Genomic DNA, 22,077 nt, shown 5'->3' with positions numbered 1-22,077 from the left:
TCTTATAAAGTGCTTTGGGATAATTGTGTTCTAATGGTGGATATTGTGAGTTTGCAAGCCACTGAAGGATTCTTGGTGAGCTACAGCACACTTCTAACACTCTGCTGCCACTGTGTGTTGGGGCTGGATGGAATGGATGTTTAGCCTAATGGATGGGCATCCAATAAGCATACTGCTAGGTTTTCATCGTTTGGATGGAGCAGCACTCACCCACGCTACAAGTACGCCATTATGCTTACCTATGCCATGCAGATGGTGAACAAGGGTTAGGGAGTTAGGAAGAAAAATCGCTTCTCTCAGAAGCCCTGTGTCTGTGCAGGTTTCCTCTGGGTGCTCCAGTTCCTACCCAACGTCCAAAGATGTGCGGGTTAGGTGGACTGTCCATGCTAAATTACCCCGTTGTGTTCAGTGATATATAGGTTAAATAGATTAGCCATGGGTTACGGCGATAAGTTGGGTGGGATGAGTTTGGGTAGGATACACTGAAGTGTCAGTATGAACCTGTTGGGCTGAATGGCCTGTTTCCACACTGTAGGGATTCTATGATTCTATCTTGGCCCTTCCCAAATGTGTATGTATCAATTATGTCCTCCCTCAGTCTTCTCTACTCCAAAGAAAACAACTCCAATCTGTCCAATCTCCCCTCAAACTTTCGAGCCCAGGCAACATTCTGGCAAATTTCCTCCACATCCTCTTCACTGCAATAATATCTCTCCTATCATGAGGATTCCAGAAAAGCACACAATACTGCTGTGGCCTAATCAACATGTTACACAGTCCCAGTGTAACCTCCCTGCTCAACCTCTAAGCTGTTCGATCTAATCTGAATAGAAGACCATTTTGCACAGTAGTAGTGACACATGATTGATGGCATGGTCACTGTGAAGACAGGATTGTGCAACAATCTTTCCTACTTACTCAACTTAATACTTACTTTCTTACTTTGCTCAGTGAGGTCCCATTTGAGTTCAACTATGACCACTCCACTCCTGACATCGTTAGGGCCTTGCTTATAACATGGATACAAATGCTGAATTTCAGACACAATGAACCATAGTCTATTGAGAGAACCAGATGTCATCTGGTTCATCTACGTCCTTCAGGGAAGGAGATTTGCCATCCTCAATTGGCCTGGTCCCAATGTGACTGTAGACCCACAGTAATGTGATTGACTCTCAACAGCCCTCTGAAATGCCTTGCAAGCCACTCAGTTCAAGGCACGCTAGGGATGAACAATAAATGCTGGTCAACCAGTGATGCCTATGCACGAGTGAATAAAAATATTTCCCTTTGTCAAATACCAGGTGGTTCATCCAATTTGGTTCCTTTCTGATGTTTCCGTAATAGTGTGGAACAACTGAATGAATTGCTAGACTACTTCAAAGGGCAGCTGAAAGGCAACCGCATTATTACAAGTATGGAGAGAAATGGAGGCCAGCCAGGACAACAAATTTCCTTTCTAAAAAGGATGTTAGTGGGTTTTTACAACAATATTAGGTTCATGGCTTCATTTTTGAGAATGGCATTTAACTTAAAATGGAATTTAAATTCTACTAATTTCTGTACTGGAATTCAAATTACTGTCCCTAGTAAATTAGCTTTTAAATTCCATGTCCAATGATAAGGCAATTGCATTCAACTTGGATTCTAGCATTAATCAAGGGAAGATAAGCATCAAGAGCAAGGTCATATTGGTTCACAGAGACCAGAAAGCATGGCAATAAAATGCCTCTCAAGAAAACCAGTCATGGCTACCACTCTTGCAAGCCCTTTGACCTCCAAACTAGTTGCAGCTCCTTTCTCCCTACACCTTTTTCTTTTTGCGTGTCATGGAATGTGGGGAGTGCTGTCCAAGCCAGCATTCACTACCCTTCCTCAAATGCCGCACACAAGGTGGTGGCAAGCTGCATTCTTGGGGTGGCACAGTGGCTAGCACTGCAGCTTCACTGCGCCAGGGACATGGTTCGATTCCAGCCTCGGGCAACTGTCTACGCGGAGTTTGCACATTGTCCCTGTGTCTGCGTGGGTTTTCTCCGGGTGCTCTGGCTTCCTCCCATAGTCCAGACATGTGCAGGTTAGGTGGATTGGCCATGCTAAAATTGCCCGGGGTGTTCAGGGGTGCGTGGGTTATAGGGGGAATGGGTCTGGGTGGGACCCCCCAGTGGACGGTATGGACTTGTTGGGCCGAAGGGCCTGTTTCAACACTGTAGGGAATCTAATCTAATCTAATCAAAAATGAGGCCTTGGGGCATAGGGGCACTGAAAGTGTTCTTGTGAATGGAGCTCTAGGATCTCGCCCTAGCAAGTGTAGGAACAACAATATATAGTCTCAAGTCACAATGGTACAAGACTTGAAAGCATACTCGCATGTGGTGGTGTTCCCACGTCTGCTATCTTTACTCTTCTCTGTGGCAGTGGCTATGTTTCTGGAGCCTTGGTAATTGCATTGCACCTTGCAAATGGTACATACCACTGCCACTGTGTCAATGGTGAAGGTGCAAACATTGAAGATTGTGGGCAGGGTGCCAGCCAACAAGTTGCTTTGTCCTGTATGGTGTCAAGTTCAAAATGTTGATGAAGCTGTTTTCACCCAGGCAACTGGTGAATCTGCCATCACACGCCTGACTTGTGACTTGCTGGATTGGGGAATCGGGAGGTGGGCTACTTGCTGCAGAATTCTTAACCTCTGAGCTGAACTTATAGCCACATTTAGATGGCTGATCCAGTTTAGTTCCTGCCATTGATAAGACTATGTTGATTTGGGACATTCAATTATGGTAACGTCATTGAATGTTAAGGGTAACTGTTAGATCCTTACACCCTTATGCAAGTACCCTTAGGTCTTTCAAAAGGAAATGGAGAATCTACTTGAAAGTTTTGCAAGGCTTTATAATAATGATGTTTTAGCCTAAACAAAACTCACAGCAAAGTCTAAACTATTTAGATAAATACTTACAGGAATATATTTTGAGCTGTGTCTGAAGTGGAGTACAAGTAATTGGACAGTTCTTCCGATAGTTGGCACAAATGTGGCCAGCCAATGCCTTCCCTCTGTACTGCGTACTTCTGTGGTCATGATCATGGCCATGCCCAGCAATGGAAGTGTACTGGCACTCTTGCCTGTACTGTGATCAACATCACATTAAAGCTGATCATTCTAACAGGGAGTGACTAAGAACACATGCTCAAAGCCCTCAATAACATAAATCCTTGAAGAGGTTAAGCAAGGGAGAAAAGGGAACAGAGGATGTAAGTAGAAAGGGAGAGATACAAAGACTGCCATGATGAATCCCTCACTCTGATAAATGTAATAATTCTGTGAAGTTACCCTGCTGTTTGCAAGTCGGCTCAACTAAGGGTCAAACTGTCTCATAATACACCTGAAATTGGCGGGGGGGGGGGGGGGTGAAATCAGCATGTCAACAGCCCAGGCAAATGCTGAACAGCATCAGACTGGAGATAAGACCAACACAGCAACTTCATTATATTTGAGACCCAAGGAAGATGTTTTAAAAAGGAACCAAACTTCAAAACTTGCAGTGACTATAGACAGGGGAGGCCATTTTCTTTTTAGTTTTTCACGGGTTGTAGGCTTCAGCAGTAAGACCAGCATTTGTTGTCCACCACCAATTGCATTTCAATCAATTGTCTTGACAGGCTATTGCAGTTAAGCATGGCATATTTTCTTCTTTTAAACAAGTCATGAGTAAGCCAGTTGGATTTTTATGAAAATAGATGACTGCTGCATGGTCACCATTTGTACAACTAGCTTTTTTTTCCCCCCCTCCTTTCAAAACATACATTATAGATTTGCTAATTATATTTGAATCTCACCAGCTGTAATTGTGGGTTTTAACTCTTGGCCTCAGAATTTCCCAAACTCTCATGCAGCATTTCACATAATCACATAGTGGGGGCTGATATTGGTTCACAACAATACGGTGAGTAATCACTCAAAAAGGAATTAGTAAAATAAAAATCTTTTGTAGATTTGAAAAAGGGGAGGAGAATTTACGGCAAATTACATTTGAGAAAGAGATGGGTGGCAGAGACGGAACTCAGAGTATGCATTCAGCAGTTTTTCCTCTCTCCTATCTATGAAGGATAATTAGTCAATGATCATCTTCATTTGGAATGAATGCGGCAAGACTTATTAAGTTTCTGATAAAACTGAAAAGTCTGCTAACCCTCAGAATTCAAATCTAGAAAGTTGTCCACAATTTTCAGCTAACTTACCTGCCTATGCTCTCTCCTTGAAAGAGTATATCCATTAAGGATCCGCCAAAGCATTCTGCCTGCTATTTTTGTGTCAATCCACAACAATCTGAAGCCATGATAATAGTGTTTTACTTCATCTACAATCTTCTGACCAAGGGACTTGCGGACTTCAGGTTCTACTGGACTATACACAGGGCCACCTTCTTCCAGTCGCTTATTCTTATCCTTTAAAGACTTCAGAGATTTTTCTACCTTGGAATCATCATATAGGTGACGTGTAGAATGCCACCATCTTACCGGAATGCAACGGGTTCCAATAAAACTCATTTCGGTAGAAGTGCATGGTAGAGGAGCACCCACCACACTACAGTACATACGTTTTGGCCCTTTTGTCCAATTATTATAATGATCTTTTAAGTGCAAAGGATTGTTGATTGTAGACACTGTGCTGCAACTTCTGAAACAAACATTTCTGAAAAAAAATCAAAGAATTATTTTAAAACTTCAAATTTATGAAACATAGCAAATCAGATAATTTGCTGCATTAAACCACTTGCATTCTTGTGGATAAATCCTGATTTGAAGTCTAGCAAAAGGTAATACAGTCTAAAACAGCTATAACAGAAATAACTGGAAAAGCTCAGCAGGTCTGGTAGCATCTGCGGAGACAAATCTGAGTGAATGTTCGAGGTTGAGTGACCCTTCATCAGAACAGCTATACGTAGATTGGCATCAAGGTGGAATATATTTTATGCTGGACTTACTGAAGCTTAACTGTTAGAACTACATAATGCAACCTGCTCAACACCGAAATAAGTCACGTGACAGTTTCCTCTGCAAATCACTCAAAGATGACAAATAGCATCATAAAAACTTGGTAAGGTGGAGAGAACTCAAGCACAAGAAAGCAAGGCCATGGAGAAAACACTGCTGGAAAGAAAGAGGAGTAAAGATGGCAAAGCTGCACAAAATGGGCAGGTCATTATGGACGCAGAGAAACCAAGATAACATAGACAATTAGAGGTAACAAAGTGTGGAGCTGGATGAACACAGCAGGCCAAGCAGCATCAGAGGAGCACAAAAGCTGACTTTTCAAACCTGGCCCTTCATCAGAAAAGGGGGATGGGGAGAGGGTACTGAAATAAATAGGGCGAGAGGGGGAGGTGGATCGAAGATGGATAGAGAAGATAGATGGATAGGACAAGAAAGTTGCAGCGGGAGAGAGATCCCCTGAGGTTTGTCCGGAGGGCAAGAGAGTGTTGCAGTGGGAGAGAGATCTCTGAATCTGCTTTCTGTTGTGTCAATGTTGTTGGAATCAAAGGAGAGCAAAATGGTAAACCCCTGATAATTTGAGCTCTACACAATGAGAGAACACGGATTTGTGAAGAGCAGATCATGTCAAAAACTAAGAAGTGAACTTTTGAGGAAGTAACTCGTGTAGGAGATAATCATTTTTTTGTGTACAAACTTAAAAACTTCTCGAAGCTATCTAATAAGTTTCTCAAGAAGCAACCGTTAGTTTAGACTTCATGTAATAGAGCTGAAATATAACTATTGACTTGGCTAGGTAGTTGTAGATAATCTTAGCTTTGAGGTGTCTGGTGAAGCCTCACAAAATTAATCTTTCAACCATTCACTTGATTCATGAGTGCCTTGGAAAGCCTAACACAAAGCCATTAGTAAAGATCGCCAATGGCAAATATTAAAAGGTATTGTCAATTTTATATATGCAATTAAGTAATCGTTCCATCTATCAATGGTGTTTTGCAAACTAAACTTGCAGGAATTCATTGTTCATAAACCAAATGTAGACAAAACAAAGTATTGCAGTTTCTGGAAACAAGGTATTGGTTTTGAATGCAAAAATGGCCGTGGTGATTCATTTGCACACACACAATTGCACCTCTAAAATTAGAACTCATTTAAAATTTAAAATTCTGGTCTAAGTTCAATAAATAAACCTGTAAATGTCTATCGTAGTATAACAAGAAAAACATGAAATAGGTTATTAGTGAAGAAGTGAAGAGGACAGTGGAAGTTTTGTCACATATATGCAAAGTGCATGGTTAGCCCAAATCTAGAACACTACAGGTCTGGAGAACAAAGTTATAAAAAGGGATTATCATCCTGTAATGAATCAGACACAGATTAACCAGAGTATTAGCAAGGGTCCAAGGGTTAAACTGTGAGAAGAGGTTACAAAGTCAGCTATTATTCCCTGAAATATTAAGGGTTGGGCAATATGATTAAATATTTTATGATTCTGAAGGTGATTTAGAAGTATTTTCTACTTGTAAGGGGAGAAGTTTAGGTTGGGAGACATAATGTTTAAGTTAGAAATCCAAACCATTCAGAAATCACATTCTTTAAGTAAGTCTTCATAATAAAAGGAACAAAAACAAGGTTGCTGGGAAAGTTCACCGGATCTGGCAGCATCTGTGAAGGAGAAAACAGAGTAAACGTTTCAGGTCTAGTGACCCTTCCTCAGAACAGAGTTTTGGACCCAAAACGTTTACTCTGTTTTCTCCCCCTCAGATGCTGCCAGAGCTGCTGAGCTTTTCCAGCAACTTTTTTGTTCCTGATTTACAGTATCTGCAGTTCTTTTGGTCCTCATAAAGGGTGGTTGAAGGATCAAACCTGGAAAACATAGTAAAACTCTTCACCTTCAAGAAATTTGACAGGATATTTGACAGAGGATCTCAAAATCATGATGGGTCTGAATACAGTAAAAAGGAAAAAAAAACTGTTCCTGCCAGAAGGGAGGGCCAAGGGCTCTTCAGATTTAGGCAACCATTTGGAGACAGTCTATGGGTAGGCTATAACTTCTCATTCTTGATTGCCCCAGAAGAGGAAAAAATCCTCTCATCTACTTTGTCAATCCCCATTTGCATCTTATATACTTCAGCTGGGTATATGTGATATAAAAACTTTCTCTCATTATAATCCAGAAATAGTAGGAACTGCAGATGCTGGTGAATCTGAGACCACAAGGTGTAGAGCTGAATGAACACAGCAGGCCAAGCAGCAGAGAGCAGAAAGGCTTACGTTTCGGGCCTAGACCCCTCTTCAGAAAATCTGATTCATTTTCTGGAGGAGGGTCTAGGCCCGAACCGTCAGCCTCCCTGCTCCTCTGATGCTGCTTGGCCTGCTGTGTTCATTCAGCTCTACACCTTGTGGTCTCATTATAATCCAGTATCTTTGTCCTAAACTGCTCAATTTCTCTTCGCAGGACAAACACCGTATTTCTGGAACCAACTTCGTGACCTTCCTCTGAATTGCCTCCAATTCAACATTCCTCCTCAAGTAACGCAAATAAAATTGTACACAATACACCAGCTGTAGTCTCACTACTACCTTATACAATTGCTTAATTCTTTACTGTTTTTCTGGCAATTAATGCCAGAATTCCATTTGCCTTCCTAATTACCTGCTATACCTGTATGCACATTTTCTGTGATTCACGCAAAAGGACCTCTAATTCCTCTGTGCAAAGCACCCTGGTTTCTTTCCATTCAAATAATAAGTTATTCTTCTTCTGACCAAAACAAATAACCTCACTTATCCATGTTAAGCTCTTTCTCCCAAACCAAACTAATCCATATCCATTTGTAAATTTCTTATTTCTTCATGGCAACTTACTTTCCCAATTGCTTTACTGAGTCATTTTCTTTGGACCTTCAATCCCTGCAGCCAAGTTGTTAGTCTAGATTGTAACTAGCTGGGGCCCAAGTACCAAACTCTGTGGCATCCTGCTGTTTACATCTGGTCAACCAATCTTGCCCAAGTGCTGGGCTTGGAGTCAACATTCACTCAAATTTTCCTTTCTGCTGTGCACACTCTGAAGAGGCATCTGGAAGCAGAGGTCAATGAGCCCATGATGTGATCAGCATGCACGGAGACTCTGACTAGCTGCACTGTTGACCATCTCAGAAGAGCATCAACATAATGCGAAAGGGACAAAAGCAAAAAGGTGGCAGAGAAAAACCTACCTTATGTATCATCATTGAATCATACATTACAGATGAAGCCTTTACAGATCCATACCATAAAAAATACCCTATCAGCTACACTCGTGCCACTTTCCCTCATCAGGGCTATAGCCATATTGTGGGGTTAGGAACAAAAACAAAAAGTTGCTGGAGAAGTCTGGCAGCATCTAGGAAGGAAAAAGAAACCAAACATTTAGGGTCTGGTGACCTGGTGGTTAGGATCTGGAAATCACTGAAATGGTTTCCAAAGTTTCAGGCAATTGTGGCTTTCTAATGAAAATTGGGTAATTATCTGAAGAGGAAATATTTTCACAGCTATGGGTAAAAGAGTGGAAGAAACTGAACCACCCTTGCAAACACCCGGATAGAATGGTTTTCATTTGAGCTTTTCTAATTCCAACTATATAACGCCCTCCCAGAACAAGTAGTAGCCATACACTATTTCTCATCAGTGAAACGAAATATGCCAGTTGTTTCACTGAAAATGACAATGACAGCAAGATGTCGTAAAAGGAATATGTGTATTTTCTTTTTACCCTGTGTTGAACTTGCTAATTGCCCCCTAAGTCATTGCTATTTGCTTCCACTAATGCTGACTTCAAAGAGACACGCAAAATAGACACTTCTCTTCAGGTTTTTTGTCTGAGACAGATATAACTTCCATCAACTTAAGAACGTTGTGCATTAGAGTCATTTAAGTTTAGTTTAGTCACAAATAGGTTAAATTCAATCCAACTCTTAGAACTAAATATTGACTTTGACAAAAAAAAACATGTGGGAAACATAACAAAAAAGAGTAGACACTTGATAAAAATTACATAAACGCCAAAACACTCAAATCTGATCTTACAAACTGCTTAAGATGCATTACTAACATGTATTTCTACATGTTTCTAAAATAAATCCAATGGCATTATTATGCACAAAATATTAAAATGTACCTATGAAATTTACTTAATCCATATTACACAAATGAAAACATTGAAGACCAATGTCACCTGAAAGAATTTAGGGCAAATTATCCAAAGTAGTTAGATATGGAAGATAAATATACCTCTGTACATAATATTTTGTTGAATTGCTTACTGTAAGGCAGAAATGACAGTTTTAGAAGACCATTCGTGCTTAAAAAATACCTTCAAATTAGAAGAAGATGCATCTTGAAAAAGTTGATAGAAGTTATTTCTGCTCTTAACATGCATGTTAATTTACTTGTTCTTCTGATTATAATCTTGACTTTTTTAATGTTTCAGTTACAAAGGTGTTTTCAATTATTGGGGGACTTGACAAGAACAATTTTTGTGGGATGGGGGGGAAGGGGCGGGGAAAAAAAAAAATCGCTGACTTTTTATATCAAGTCAAAAGTTGAACTTTGGAACTGGAAGACTATACTGTGCAAACAACTATGTGTTTTCATTCTGATTCTCATTAAGATGGAGTACATAGGCAGAGATGACTGTAAAACAGGATCTTTCAAACCGATTAAGACATTTGGATATGTTTTTGACATTGAAGTGGCATGATACAGTAAAAGTTGTTACAACACTATCAGTCAAGTACTCATAGGTGCAAGCAGCATATTAAAGATCAGGAACATGGCAACTGAACTCTCAGGTTCATCAACATACACTGAGCTCTGCCAGGGAAGATAAAGGAGAGAACGACTCTTTGATTTGCCAAACCAGTGTTTGTAAAACTGCTTATGTATCTGAACCCAATAATTATCTAGTGAAAAATGTTGGAGAAAGTGCATGCTTGGACAGAACATGGTCTCAATGGGCATTAGCAGCAATATTTCCCATTACGAAAAAGAATACTAAAACACCAATAAGGGTGACTGCAAGCCCAGCAGTTGCAATACTGTTGTCCACCAATGGCATGTGCCTTCAAAAGCAGGGAACTGGTTTCTCATGCATGTTACTATAGATTTAGTCTATCAGTGACGGAACAATGAGCATTAAATAAATTCAAATTGGCTTTACTCATGGATGAGCCACAGTTTAATAGGTTGAAATGAACAAAGCAATTTGAGTAAAGATAAAGTCACTACAGTCTTAGCAGACCATAGGGACGCGCTCTCATTCAAGAAACGTGTAGGTTTAATGGAGAATCACCACACAAGTGCAGAGGTTGAGAAGGAGTCCTCAGCCAATGTAGGAATTGAACTCACACTGTTGGCATCACTCTGCATCACAAACCAGCCATCCAGCCAACAGTGCTCACTGACGCCCAGTAGTATTATATTCAAAATAACTACTTATTAACCAGAAAGTGACAGTAACATGTTTTTAAAAAATTATGAAAAATTGCAATTCATAGATTTCTTGGCCTAATCTCTCTTTAGAACGAACTAGTTTAGGGTTTCAGTCCTGAACCCAGGAACATTAGCATCCAGCTACAAATTCAGACAGTACTTTCTCAGTGTCTGATCGACAGTTTATCTTGTCATGTAATTATGCCCAACAATGGCTCAAAAATAAATTCTCTCATCCTTGATGGATGAAAATGAACGCCACTCACCCTACACATAATTAATAGAAAGACTTTATGTACTAAAAACACCTTAGAAATAAACAAGCAAACTTAAGGTTACAATATTTAAAGGCACCTAGGCATCTAAATGGGTATATGAATAGGAAGGGTTTGGACAGATACAGGCCAAATGCTGCTAAATGGGACTAGATTAATGTAGACTACCTGTTCAGCAGACAAGTTGGACCAAAGGGCCTACTTCCATGCCGTACAACTCTGATTAATTGAAACAAAGCAATTTTCAGACCATTTGACACGGCAAGTGAAACTTCTGTTATACCAAGTGTGCAGCTGGAGAAACAGAAGGCCAGGCAGCATCAGAGGGACAGGAAAGCTGGCATTTCGGGTCAGGACCTTTCTTTTTCTGAAGAAGGATTCCAACCTGAAACACCAGCTTTCCTGTTCCTGATGTTACCTGGTCTGTCGTGTTCCTCCAGCATCTACGGTTCTTGCTGTCTCAGCAAAACTTAAGTAATCTATGTTCAGGAACTGCAATAAATATTAAGTTCAAGACTGTCACGAAAACTACAAACAAAGGGCAGAAGCTCAAGTCTGGGGAAAAAGTGCATACAGTTTAAACTTGAACTATTTTCCTCAAGTAGTGAACATGTGGAACGGACTGCCTGAAAGGTCAACGGTATGGAAAGGTGAAAGGAAAACTGGACGAATATTTGAAATGGGAGAATGAAGACAATTAATTTTCAGTACCAGTTGAACGGTTTCAGATAATTTAGAATAGTGAACAATCCAGCCAAAATAATCACTCCATTTCCAACACACTATGAAACATTTAAAGGTTGAGGGAGTATTGGCCTGTATCCAAACAATATTGTTTTAAAGAATATCTCCATGAAATGAACAAGGTTAACTTGGAAAATATACACTCAACGTGAAGTAGTTTTGCTGGTTTGCATTCTTGTAGAAAACCGCAACCGTCTGACAATAACTAGTTATCTTACCTGTGATTGGTTAACCTCAGTGCTGTACACTTGAGACAGGCAACTTCACCAAGACAAGCTACAAAAACAAAAGCAAATAAAAGGATAAATAGGGCATACATACATTCCTTGGTTCAACTAAGCTACAGAATTTGTACAAGGCCAGCAGAATTTATCTTTCCAAAAAAACAGCAAATTCATTAACCACACATTACAACAATAGGGAAGAAGTTTGTGATGAAGTAGAAGGACAGCAGTAAATTTTAGGTTCCTGATCAAGGAAGGTAACAAAACATTTGGACATCTTCATTCCACAATACCAGAAGAGATTCTGTTTCTGTTCATTTTCCCCCATCTGACGAATAACTGTGCCACAAATGTGCGTGAAATAGATGCTGCAGAAGGTTACGGTCTAGCCTAGATATGATGTCAATTACAGGTGAAAATAAAGCTTATGTCTGCGCTTCATTCGAGGTGGAATTAAAACCCAAGAGATAAGTATGTCAGCAAATGGTTACATCCAATTAACTTAAAATAGATGCATGGCAAGATGTCTTGTCATATATCAGTGAGGTAAAGCTCTAGAACTGTCAAGGCAAAACATGACGACTTTTCATCTTCATTTTTTCAACTGTCTTAGAGTGATGACAGAACAGCTATCAAGTTAAACGTAGACCTTTGTTAGCAGTAACACGGTTTCAAAAAATATACGGCAAGTGAGGCTTCGCTGGTTTTGAAGGGCTACATATTTCCTAAAACTTCAAATATGATCAGGTACATTTAACAAGAGACACTTAAATTCTCAATAAAACCAGCACATCTTGTCACAAAAATTTCTTTACTAATTGACTACACGCCTCAAATACACAATTTTGCTCAAAAATTCATCCCACTTACAAATGTGAAAGATGAAATAATATTGTAATTTCTACAATGGGTATAATAGGCAATACATTAGCTGAAATGGTGTTTCAATCCACAAGCACCATGAAATGTATTTATTGGGACCTGCATATTTAATCAGTTTACTGGAGCTTAAGATAGACAGTTGCATGCGGACATCAAAATCTGTTTAAGCCACTTGCTTTATGTACAGTGCTAGATCTACAAGTCTACTTCCTTGTCTGAGGTGGCCATTTTGTAAGTTGTGGATCACATGCCACACGCATTCCATAAGTCTAGTGACCCAGTGTATATAAAATCAAGCAGACAAGATAACCCACTGGTGGGCCTGATCCTGGGCCTGGTACAAATCACATTTTGGAAGTACGGCGGGTTTGGGTTTGCCAGCAAAGGATTCCATCATCTTGGGACAATTCCAAGATCCAAAAGAAATCCACGTGAATAAAAACCAAAAGAACCGCGGATGCTGGAAATCAGAAACAATAACAGAAGTTGCTGGAAAAGCTCAGCAGGTCTGGCAGCATCTTTGGGGAGAAATCAGTTAATATTTTGGGTCCAGTGACCCTTCATCAGTTAATGCTGCTTCCTCTCCACAGATGCTGCCAGACCTGCTGAGATATCCAGGTTACCTTGGAAAACAAACTGTGGTACAAATTAGTCCCATTTAGGATCACTTAAGAATAAATCAACAATGGATAAACAGAGCCACCTTCACCTCTGCCAGAGGCCTCCAGCTTCACAGACGCAAATCAGTATGGAAATCAAGGGTTACGTGGAAAAAGCAGGACAGAGTACTGGATCATCAGATCAGCCATGTTCTTACTAAATGGCAGAGCAGACTCAATGTGCTGAACAGCCCACTTCTGCTCCTATGTCTTATGGTCTTAATTTTATTCACTCCATCTGATATAAGAAACGGCTGCAGGCCCTGAATACTGCACAGGCTATGGGGTAACATTCTCGCTATCAGGTGCTCCAGAACTTGGCACGCTGTTCCAATACTGTTACAACTCTGACACCTACCCGAAAATCAATGTCGCCTCTAAGCTGCTTGATCATGCAGCTGCTTAGGAGGTCACACACACAATTAGGGGAAAGGAGCCGAAAATGTGAACATTACCCAGGTACATCTCAGATACAAATAATTATAACCTCACCTGTCTACATGGGCTTGCTGGGCTGAAGGGCCTGTTTCCACACTATAGGGATTCTATGATATATTCTCCATCATCTGTCAGGTAATAGAACATGTTATTGACAGTGCTATCAAGCAACACTTGTGCAACAAAAACCCACTGACTCAGTTTGGGTTCTGCCACAGACATCCAATTCCTAATCTCATTACAACCATGGTTCAAACACGGAGAAGAGATGAGCCCCAAAGGTGAGTTCAGAGTGGTGACTTCGATATCAACACTGCATTTGGCTGAGTGAGCTATCAAGGCACCTCGAGAAACTAGAGCCAAGTGAATTAAAGTCTCCCTTGGAATCACTTCTCACACAAAGGAAGGTGGTCACAGTTGTTGGTGGTCAGACATCTCAGCTCCAGGAGATATCTGCATTTGCTCCTCAAGGTAGTACCCCAGGGCTGTCCAGTCCAAATCTCGCAACAACCTAGACTCTAGAGGTCTGAAGTGGGGATGCTTGCAAATGATTACATATTCAGCATCATTTGCAACTCTGCAAAAACAGACAGACATTGTCCAAACGGAACAAAGCCTGGACAATTTGCGCCAACTAAGTTCCAAGTAAGAACAAGAGAAACAGGAAAAATGAGCCTTCATCCTCTGACCTTCAGGGACATCATAATAGAATCCCCTACTGGAATTGTTGGTTCGGCCCCCTTCTAGGTGACATCTTCAGTGCTGTCTAACTTCTGTTGAAGCACTATTTTTCTGTTCCATTCTGAATTTATATGGTCAGGTCTGTTGTGGTGGGTAGTTGTTTCCGGTTTAGCTCCACAGTGATATAAAGATGGGGTCTATCTTGAAATGTTTGTTTATGGTATCTGTGATTGAAAAACAGGCTTCCAGGAGTTCTCAGATAATAAAGTGTGAAGCTCGATGAACACAGCAGGCCAAGCAGCATCTCAGGAGCACAAAAGCGGACGTTTCGGGCCTAGGCCCTTCATCAGGGAGTTGTCATGTTTGTCTTTGTTTTGCATGTCCGAGTATTGTTATGTGCCGAAGTTAAACCGATGTCCTTCTTTGTCGGAGTGAATAGAAGTGAGGGGGAGTTGGTCATGACATTTTGCTGAGAGTTGGTGTCAGTGTATCCTGGTGGCAAGTTTCCTTCTTGTGTGTCCTATGTATTGTATATCACATTTGCCCTGCTCATTGTGGATTATACGGTCTTTTGTCTTTGAGAGTAGTTGGCAAAGTGTGACCGTTAGTTTGTGTGCTATCGTTATCCTAAGAGATCGTAGAAGTCTTGTAGTCAGTTCCAATATGCTTCGAATATAGGGGTAGGGTGACCAGCATGTTGGGCGTAAAATGTCTTATTGGCATTGTTCATTTAACAGGCATCAGCAGATGAAGCTGTTAGGATACCCATTGTTTGTATAGATGTTCCCCTCTTTTTGCGTAGCTCTAGGGTGTTGCAGAGTGGTATCACTTGTTTAAACAGTCTTGACACAGCTGTGCTTGTGGACGCTGGGGTGGTTAATGTTGTAATTCAGGATTTGGTGTGTGTGTGTAATCTTTCTGTACACACTGTTCCTGTTCATTCCACCATGATGTCTACAATTAGGAGTTGATTTTGTTCTCCTCTTCCCTGGTGAATATGCTGTTAATAAGGTGCTGTGTTTCTTCTAACTTTGCTTAATAATCATGAAAGTATCATCCACGTACTTAACCCATAGTTTAGGCTGAATCGGGGGGGGGGGGGGGGGGGGGGTCAGCTGTGCATTCATGTATTTGCATAAATACTTCAGCTAGAAGACACAAGATTTGTGTCCCACTAATTTGTTCATTTACCTGGCCATTGAAGAATTATCCACGAACAACATCCTGAAGGATGCCACTAACTAGAAATTGAACAAGGCCATCCATTTAAATCCTGTGGTCACAACAGCAGGTCAGAGATTTGGGATGCTTCAGGTGATTAACTCACTTTCTGATTCTTCAAAGCCAGCAGTCAGTAAATGTGACGAAATATTTCCCAATGCCAGAAAGCATGCAGTGCCAGTATCACAAACGAAGCTCGACACCACCCAGAACAAAGCCAAATGCATAACTAGCATATCCCCAAACATTCAGTCCCTCCAACTACATTTAGCAGTAGCAGTGTGTACCGCATAAATTCACCAAGGCTCCTGAGACAACACCATCCAAACCCACAACTACGATCCAGAAACACAAAGACAGCAGACAGGTGAAAATGCCACCATTTGCAAGCTCACTTCCAAATCACACACCATCCTGAATCTTGCTTAGTCAAAATTCTCAAATTCACTCACTAAGGGCATTGTTCGTCTACTGCAAAAGTTCAAGTTGCTAGAAAACATCAGGGACGATATCCCATTAATTTTTTTTACATCTCAATATCATAGGTGTACATCTTCAGTTTTAAAGTTCAACTTCTGCAATAATAGCTGGTGTTTCTATCTCGTAAAAATAGCAGTGGATGGAAATTGTGGAAGACCTTGCCTGGCAGTTTTCCACTCATGCAGTGTTATTCTACTGCCCCAAAAACAGTTTATGAAAAAACCTAAATTAAATTGATTGTTTATCTATAGTGTTCGATAGGTTAATGAGTTAATTACAAATGTAGCAAGATTTCTTATGAACGCCTAACAGCAGTGACTTGTGATTGTATCATCTCATGAGCTCTGGAGAATTCCTGACCTTTTTGTACCATGCGGTAACTAAAAATTATTCTTCGATCATTGATTTTGAGCGATTTTTTTCTTGCAGCCAGAATGCTTAAAATCTGTCTAGCAAATATATTCAAATAATAAGTAGGTATTACTATAATTAGTAATATTAGAGCTACACCAAACACACCGCTAAACTTAGCAATCTTACATAACGTTGATTGATCAAGATCCTGATCAAATTAAGTTTAAACTAGAAATAAGGTTTAATCTGAGGCTTCACTACGCACAGTGGAAATACCACTGTGATCTCACAAAAGCTTCCTTATGTGACATGACATCATAAAACATCAAGTTTGTTGCTTTAAAAATTAAAACCTCTTAGTAGCCTTGAAAAATATTGCTTTTGTAATGTTATTCTGTCTGGATATTTAAGCTAACAGAGAAAATGTCCTTAACGAAGTATGAAAGCTAATTAGTTACAGTACTGGAAGAACTGCCTTCTCATAGTTAATGGGAACTGCAGATGCTGGAGAATCCAAGATAACAAAGTGTGAAGCTGGATGAACACAGCAGGCCAAGCAGCATCTCAGGAGCACAAAAGCTGACGTTTCGGGCCTAGACCCTTCATCAGAGAGCCTCTGATGAAGGGTCTACGCCCGAAACGTCAGCTTTTGTGCTCCTGAGATGCTGCTTGGCCTGCTGTGTTCTTTCAGCTTCACACTTTGTTATCTTGGATTCTCAGTGTTTCACATCCATGCCAGGTGATGAAAATGAATTCAGCAAACTTGTTATAATGTTTTTCCTGCTGTCAGGCCTAGCACTCATGGAAACTACAGGACTAATTGCCATAAAATCCACCTGTTTCATTAATTTACTTCAGGGAAAGGAACCAGTCAGTTTGATTCCAGTCTCTGACATCGTGACTTGACTCAACACCTTCAGGCCAACTCAAGAAGCTCCCTTGCTAGTTGTAAACATCCCAAAGGCATAAAATAAGAAATTCCCAAGGGCAGATACGTAATCTCACCCCAGGCAGCTTGTACCTCAAGTGACTAAAGAAATTAGGGGTGGAAATAACAGAAAGGCTTGTCATAATCTTACAGTTGTCCCTAGATTTGTGGGAGATGCAAGAGAATTGGAATGAAAAACGAGGATTTGAGAGTGACTGTAAGAAATAACAACAAGACTAGGCCATTCAGCCCCTCAAGCTTGCTCCATCATTCACTTATTCAGTGGTGGGTCAGACATGCTTAATGTCCGCTTTCATGCATTTTCCCTAATTACCTGCTGTGCAAACAGACCCTTTGGTGCCACCAGTCCACGCCGGCCACGTACTCAAACTAAATTGGTCCCATCGGCCTATACTTGGCCCACGTCCTTCCAAAACTTTTCTGTTCACGTGCTTATCCAAATGGCATCCACCACTTTCTTTGGCAGTTCATTCCACACACAAACCGCTATGTAAAATCAGTTGATCCTGGTGTCCTTCTACAATCTTACTCCTCTCACCTTAAAAACACAGTTTTGAACTTCCCCACCCTAGGGAAAAGACCCTTGTCATCTTGGATTATTTTACGACTTAGCCTTTTGGGAAGCATTTGTCAAACGCCTTCTGGAGGTCCAAATTCAACACAACCACTGGTCCCCCTCTACGTTAGTTGACAGATCCATAAAACGCTCTTAAGTCAGGCACACGCAATCACAGTTTTGAGAAGCCACGCTGACTTTGCTTGATTAAATTATGACTTTCAAAATGTGCTGCTATTACTTCCATAATAATTTATTCCAACTTTTCCCAACAACTGATGTGAGGCCAATCAGCCAATTAGTCACCCATTTTTGTGTCTTCCCCCTTTGAACATAGAAAATGCTACTGTGATGCCTAAGTCCTCTGGTACTCTTCCAGGAAGCAACAAGTTTTGAAAAATGACATTCAAAGCATCCATTATCTCTGTAAATACCTCTTTTAGGATTCTAGAATGCAAATCATAGGGCCAGGGGAGTTATCTGCCTTTACCCCCATTAGTTTGTCTAATAGGACTTCTCTAGTGATGGCACTTAACTACTGCCCCATATTTAGTATTCATGGGATGTTCAAAGTGTTTGCCACATTAAAGACTGTGGCAAAATATGTGTTTACCTCCTCTGCCATTTTATTGTTCTCCAAAACCATCTCCCTAGCTTCATTTTGAGGGGTTTATGCTCGCTTCGAGACCTCTCTTCCTTTTCACGTATTTAATTTTTAACATTTAATATTTTTTAGTTGTCCCTGTCTTATTCGCAGCATAAGCTGTTGAGCTACATGACAACCAATTACCTTGCTGTTGGCTGGCAGAGGACCTTTGTATAAATAACTGGCCCCTGGTCCACAAGCCAATAGCTTCATTTGCAAACTATCCCTCCATTTTAATTCATCTGCACATCACTGGAACCCAAGGCTACATCAATAGGCTTCACAAAAGGTATGAAATCTCTGACTTTCCAACATGCAACCACCCTTTCGTTCCAAAATAGTTCTGTTCAGTACATACTTTTAAGAAGTAAAAAAGCAAAAAGACAGTTTTAACAACACATTGCTCATTTCATTCCCAATAATTGCTTTGAGACTGCACCCCGATCCCAGAGTTCCTCACTGTCAGCCAAGGGAAACAGCCTGTCCGAATTTATAGTCTAGCCCTTGAAGAATTTATTTGAGGAACTGGCAATGAAATTACTTCCATTCTTCTAAACTCATTTCAAAAATATACTTTATTCATAAAAATATGTATGTACAAATGCTCTAAAACAGTTCTGTAAAGTTTTGTAGGGAAACCTAACATTAAAATTTTGACAGTGCTCAGAGCTTCTCTACGGTTGCAAAGCATAAGTATTTGCTACTTACGTAAGAAACTATTTAGGTTCATTTTAATGCACCAAAAGTGTCTAACAACTGAACAGACCTTCACTAAACTTAAGCAGAAAGACCTCACAGGGCCTTGGTGGCAGGTGCCCCAATCTTCAGCCCTGGATCTTGGAATGTGCCAATCTGCAGCAGTCTACAGAGGTCAACTCATTACAGTGGAAGACTAATCAGTTTGAGGCAGACCAAAAAGCTTCTTTCACCAAGTTGATGGCCCTTCAGGCAAAGTCGATGTCAGGAATAAAAACAGAAGTTTCTGGAAAAGCTCAGCAGGTTTGGCAGCGTCAGTGAAGGAAAAAAGTCAACATTTTAGGTCTGGTGACCCTTCTTCAGAACTAGGGAACTTAAGGAAATAAATAATAATGTCTTGAAAAGAGTCTACATTACAGAAAAGCAAGTGTTGGAAGTCTTAAAATGCATAAAGGTAAATAAATCCCCAGCACCTGATCAGGTCTATCCCAAGACATTGTGGCAAGCTAGGGAAGAAATTGTGGTGCCTGTCAGTGATATTTGCAGTCAATGTTAGTCTTGGTGGTAGCATACCTAAAAGACCTGAACAGAGATAAATCACTTGGGCCAGCTTTGGGCCCATACCTAAGTAAGGATGTGCTACTGGAGGGGTTCCAGAGGACATTTACAAGAATTACTGCAATAATGAATGGCTTATCACGAGGAGAAGTTAAGAAATTTGGGTCTGTACTCAATGGAGTTTAGAAGAACAATGGGGGGGCATCTGACTGAAACTTGCAGAATACTTCAAGGCCTGGATAGAATGTAGAGAAGATACTCCCACCAGAGAGAGAGAATATGACTCGAGGCACAACCTCAGAGTGAAGGACAACTCTTTAGAGCTGAGATGAGGAGGAATTTCTTCAGCCACAGGGTGGCGAATCTGTGGAACTCATTGCCACAAAAGGCTGTGGAGGCCAAATCATTGAGTGTATTTAAGACAAATAGATAGGTTGTGATTCATAACGGGATCATGGAATACAGGCAGCAGGCAAGAGAATGGTGTTAAAGAAAAATAATCAGCCATGGTTGAATGGTGGAGCAGACTCTATGGGCTGATGGCCTAATTCTGCTCCTATCTCTTATGGTCTTAACCTTTGCTACACAGTTTACCCAAAATCATATAACCATGTATCCTAGCTCTAGTGCCATCAGCTAATGATAAAATCCTGATTGTGCACAAAGAGGTCACTTTGCTCAATGAGTCTGCACTGACTCTCCAAAAATGCATCCAAACTACAACTGTACGCTATCCGGGCAACTTCTCATTTTACCATGGCTAATCCACCTAGCCTCCACATCTTTGGACTGTGGAAGGAAACCAAATCACCCAGCTGAAAGCCATGCAGATAACAGGTGAAAGTGCAAACTCCACACGGGTAAATGCCCAAGACTGGAAGTGAACCCAGGTCTCTGACGCTGATGCAGATGCAGCAGTGCTAAGCACTGAGCCATCATGCTGCCCATGGGACAACTTATCTTTGGCTATTTTAACCAATCCTTAATAACCTTCCACACCTCTTTATAATTTCCCATCACATTCCTTTGTTCCAAGGACAGCAACACCAGCTTCAGTCTTACAGATAAAATGCTGATCTCTGGGGCCAATGTGGTAAATGGTTGCCGCAACCTTTCAAATGTTCTTTGTTTAATTTTGAAAATTTTATCACCTCTTCTCAGCCTTCTCTCCATGGAGACCAATTCCAGCCTCTCCAATCCAGCATCATACCTCAAGCTTCCCATCCTTGCAGCCATTCTTGTAAACTTCTTCTGCACACAGATCTTTCTCTTAAAATGGCACCTAGTAACACACAGACATCAGCTGGTGTCTAACAAATCAACTCCTGGCTCTCACAAGATACTGTATGTTTCACTACTTGCTCTTTCCTTAACGATATGCACACAAATACGCTCAGGTCCCTCTGTTTCTACCCCTTTTTTAGAACTGTAACCCTGACATTGCACGCTATGTCCAAATGCCAAAAGTATTGCACACAAGATTACTTAGTAATACAAGAGCCCATGGCATTTTGGGTTGTATATTAACACAGACTGTCAGACTAAAAGACAAAGTTGGGATAACAAGTGCATTTTCTGGATGGCAACCTGTTACTAGCGGAGTGCCACAAGAATTGGTGGTGGGGCCACATTGAAGTTATCGATACAAATTGTAGACCAATGAGGGGAGTGAATGTATGACAGCAAAAGTTGCAAGTTACAGAAATACGTGTGAAGGCAAGTGGTGAGGACAGAGTCTGCGCAGGACAGAATGGGCAAAAACTGTGCAGACAGAACATAATGTGGGTAAATGCGAGTAATGCACTTGGACAGGAAGAATAAAGGAGCTGAATGTTGTATAATTAGAGATAGGCTGCAGAGAGCAGAGGGTCAGAGGGATTTCATAATTGTGCATAAATGACAAAGCTAGTATCCAAGTTCAGCAGCTAACATGGGAGGCAAATGCAATGCTGGCCTTGATTGCCAAGGGATTAAAGTCTAAAAATAGGAAGATCTTGCTAAAACTATACATGGCATCAGTCATAACACACCCAGAATGCTGTTAACAGTTCTGATCCCTTATCAAAGGAAAGATGTACTGACTCCATTGCCAGTTTGGAGAAGGTTCAGCAAGTTGATCGCACATTATGGAAGGATATGAGACCTCACTGAAATATGGATGATTCTTACAGCACTTAACAAGGATGACACTGAAAGGGTCTTGCCCTTCATAGGAGAGAGTCTTAAGATGAGACATCATAATCTGAATAAGAC

General features: G+C 40.8%; 1 protein-coding gene across 4 annotated transcripts in view; it reads right to left on the bottom strand.

Annotated features, from left to right (window-relative positions):
• letm1 (leucine zipper-EF-hand containing transmembrane protein 1) overlaps positions 1-22,077 on the bottom strand; it is an 83,895-nt gene that overhangs the window by 57,921 nt on the left and 3,897 nt on the right. For all 4 annotated transcript variants that reach the window (XM_048529570.2, XM_048529552.2, XM_048529562.2 and 1 more), the window contains exons 2-3: positions 11,699-11,756; positions 4,237-4,690 (exon numbers count right to left, since the gene is read on the bottom strand). In XM_048529570.2, the coding sequence (XP_048385527.1) occupies positions 4,237-4,690; positions 11,699-11,756 (512 nt within the window). The remainder of the gene's footprint in view (positions 1-4,236; positions 4,691-11,698; positions 11,757-22,077) is intronic.

The sequence above is a fragment of the Stegostoma tigrinum genome, chromosome 1 (assembly GCF_030684315.1).
Source record: "Stegostoma tigrinum isolate sSteTig4 chromosome 1, sSteTig4.hap1, whole genome shotgun sequence".
NCBI classification, from domain to species: domain Eukaryota; kingdom Metazoa; phylum Chordata; class Chondrichthyes; order Orectolobiformes; family Stegostomatidae; genus Stegostoma; species Stegostoma tigrinum.
Note: the sequence above shows the minus strand (reverse complement) of the source record. Positions and strands in the feature narration are given on the sequence as shown.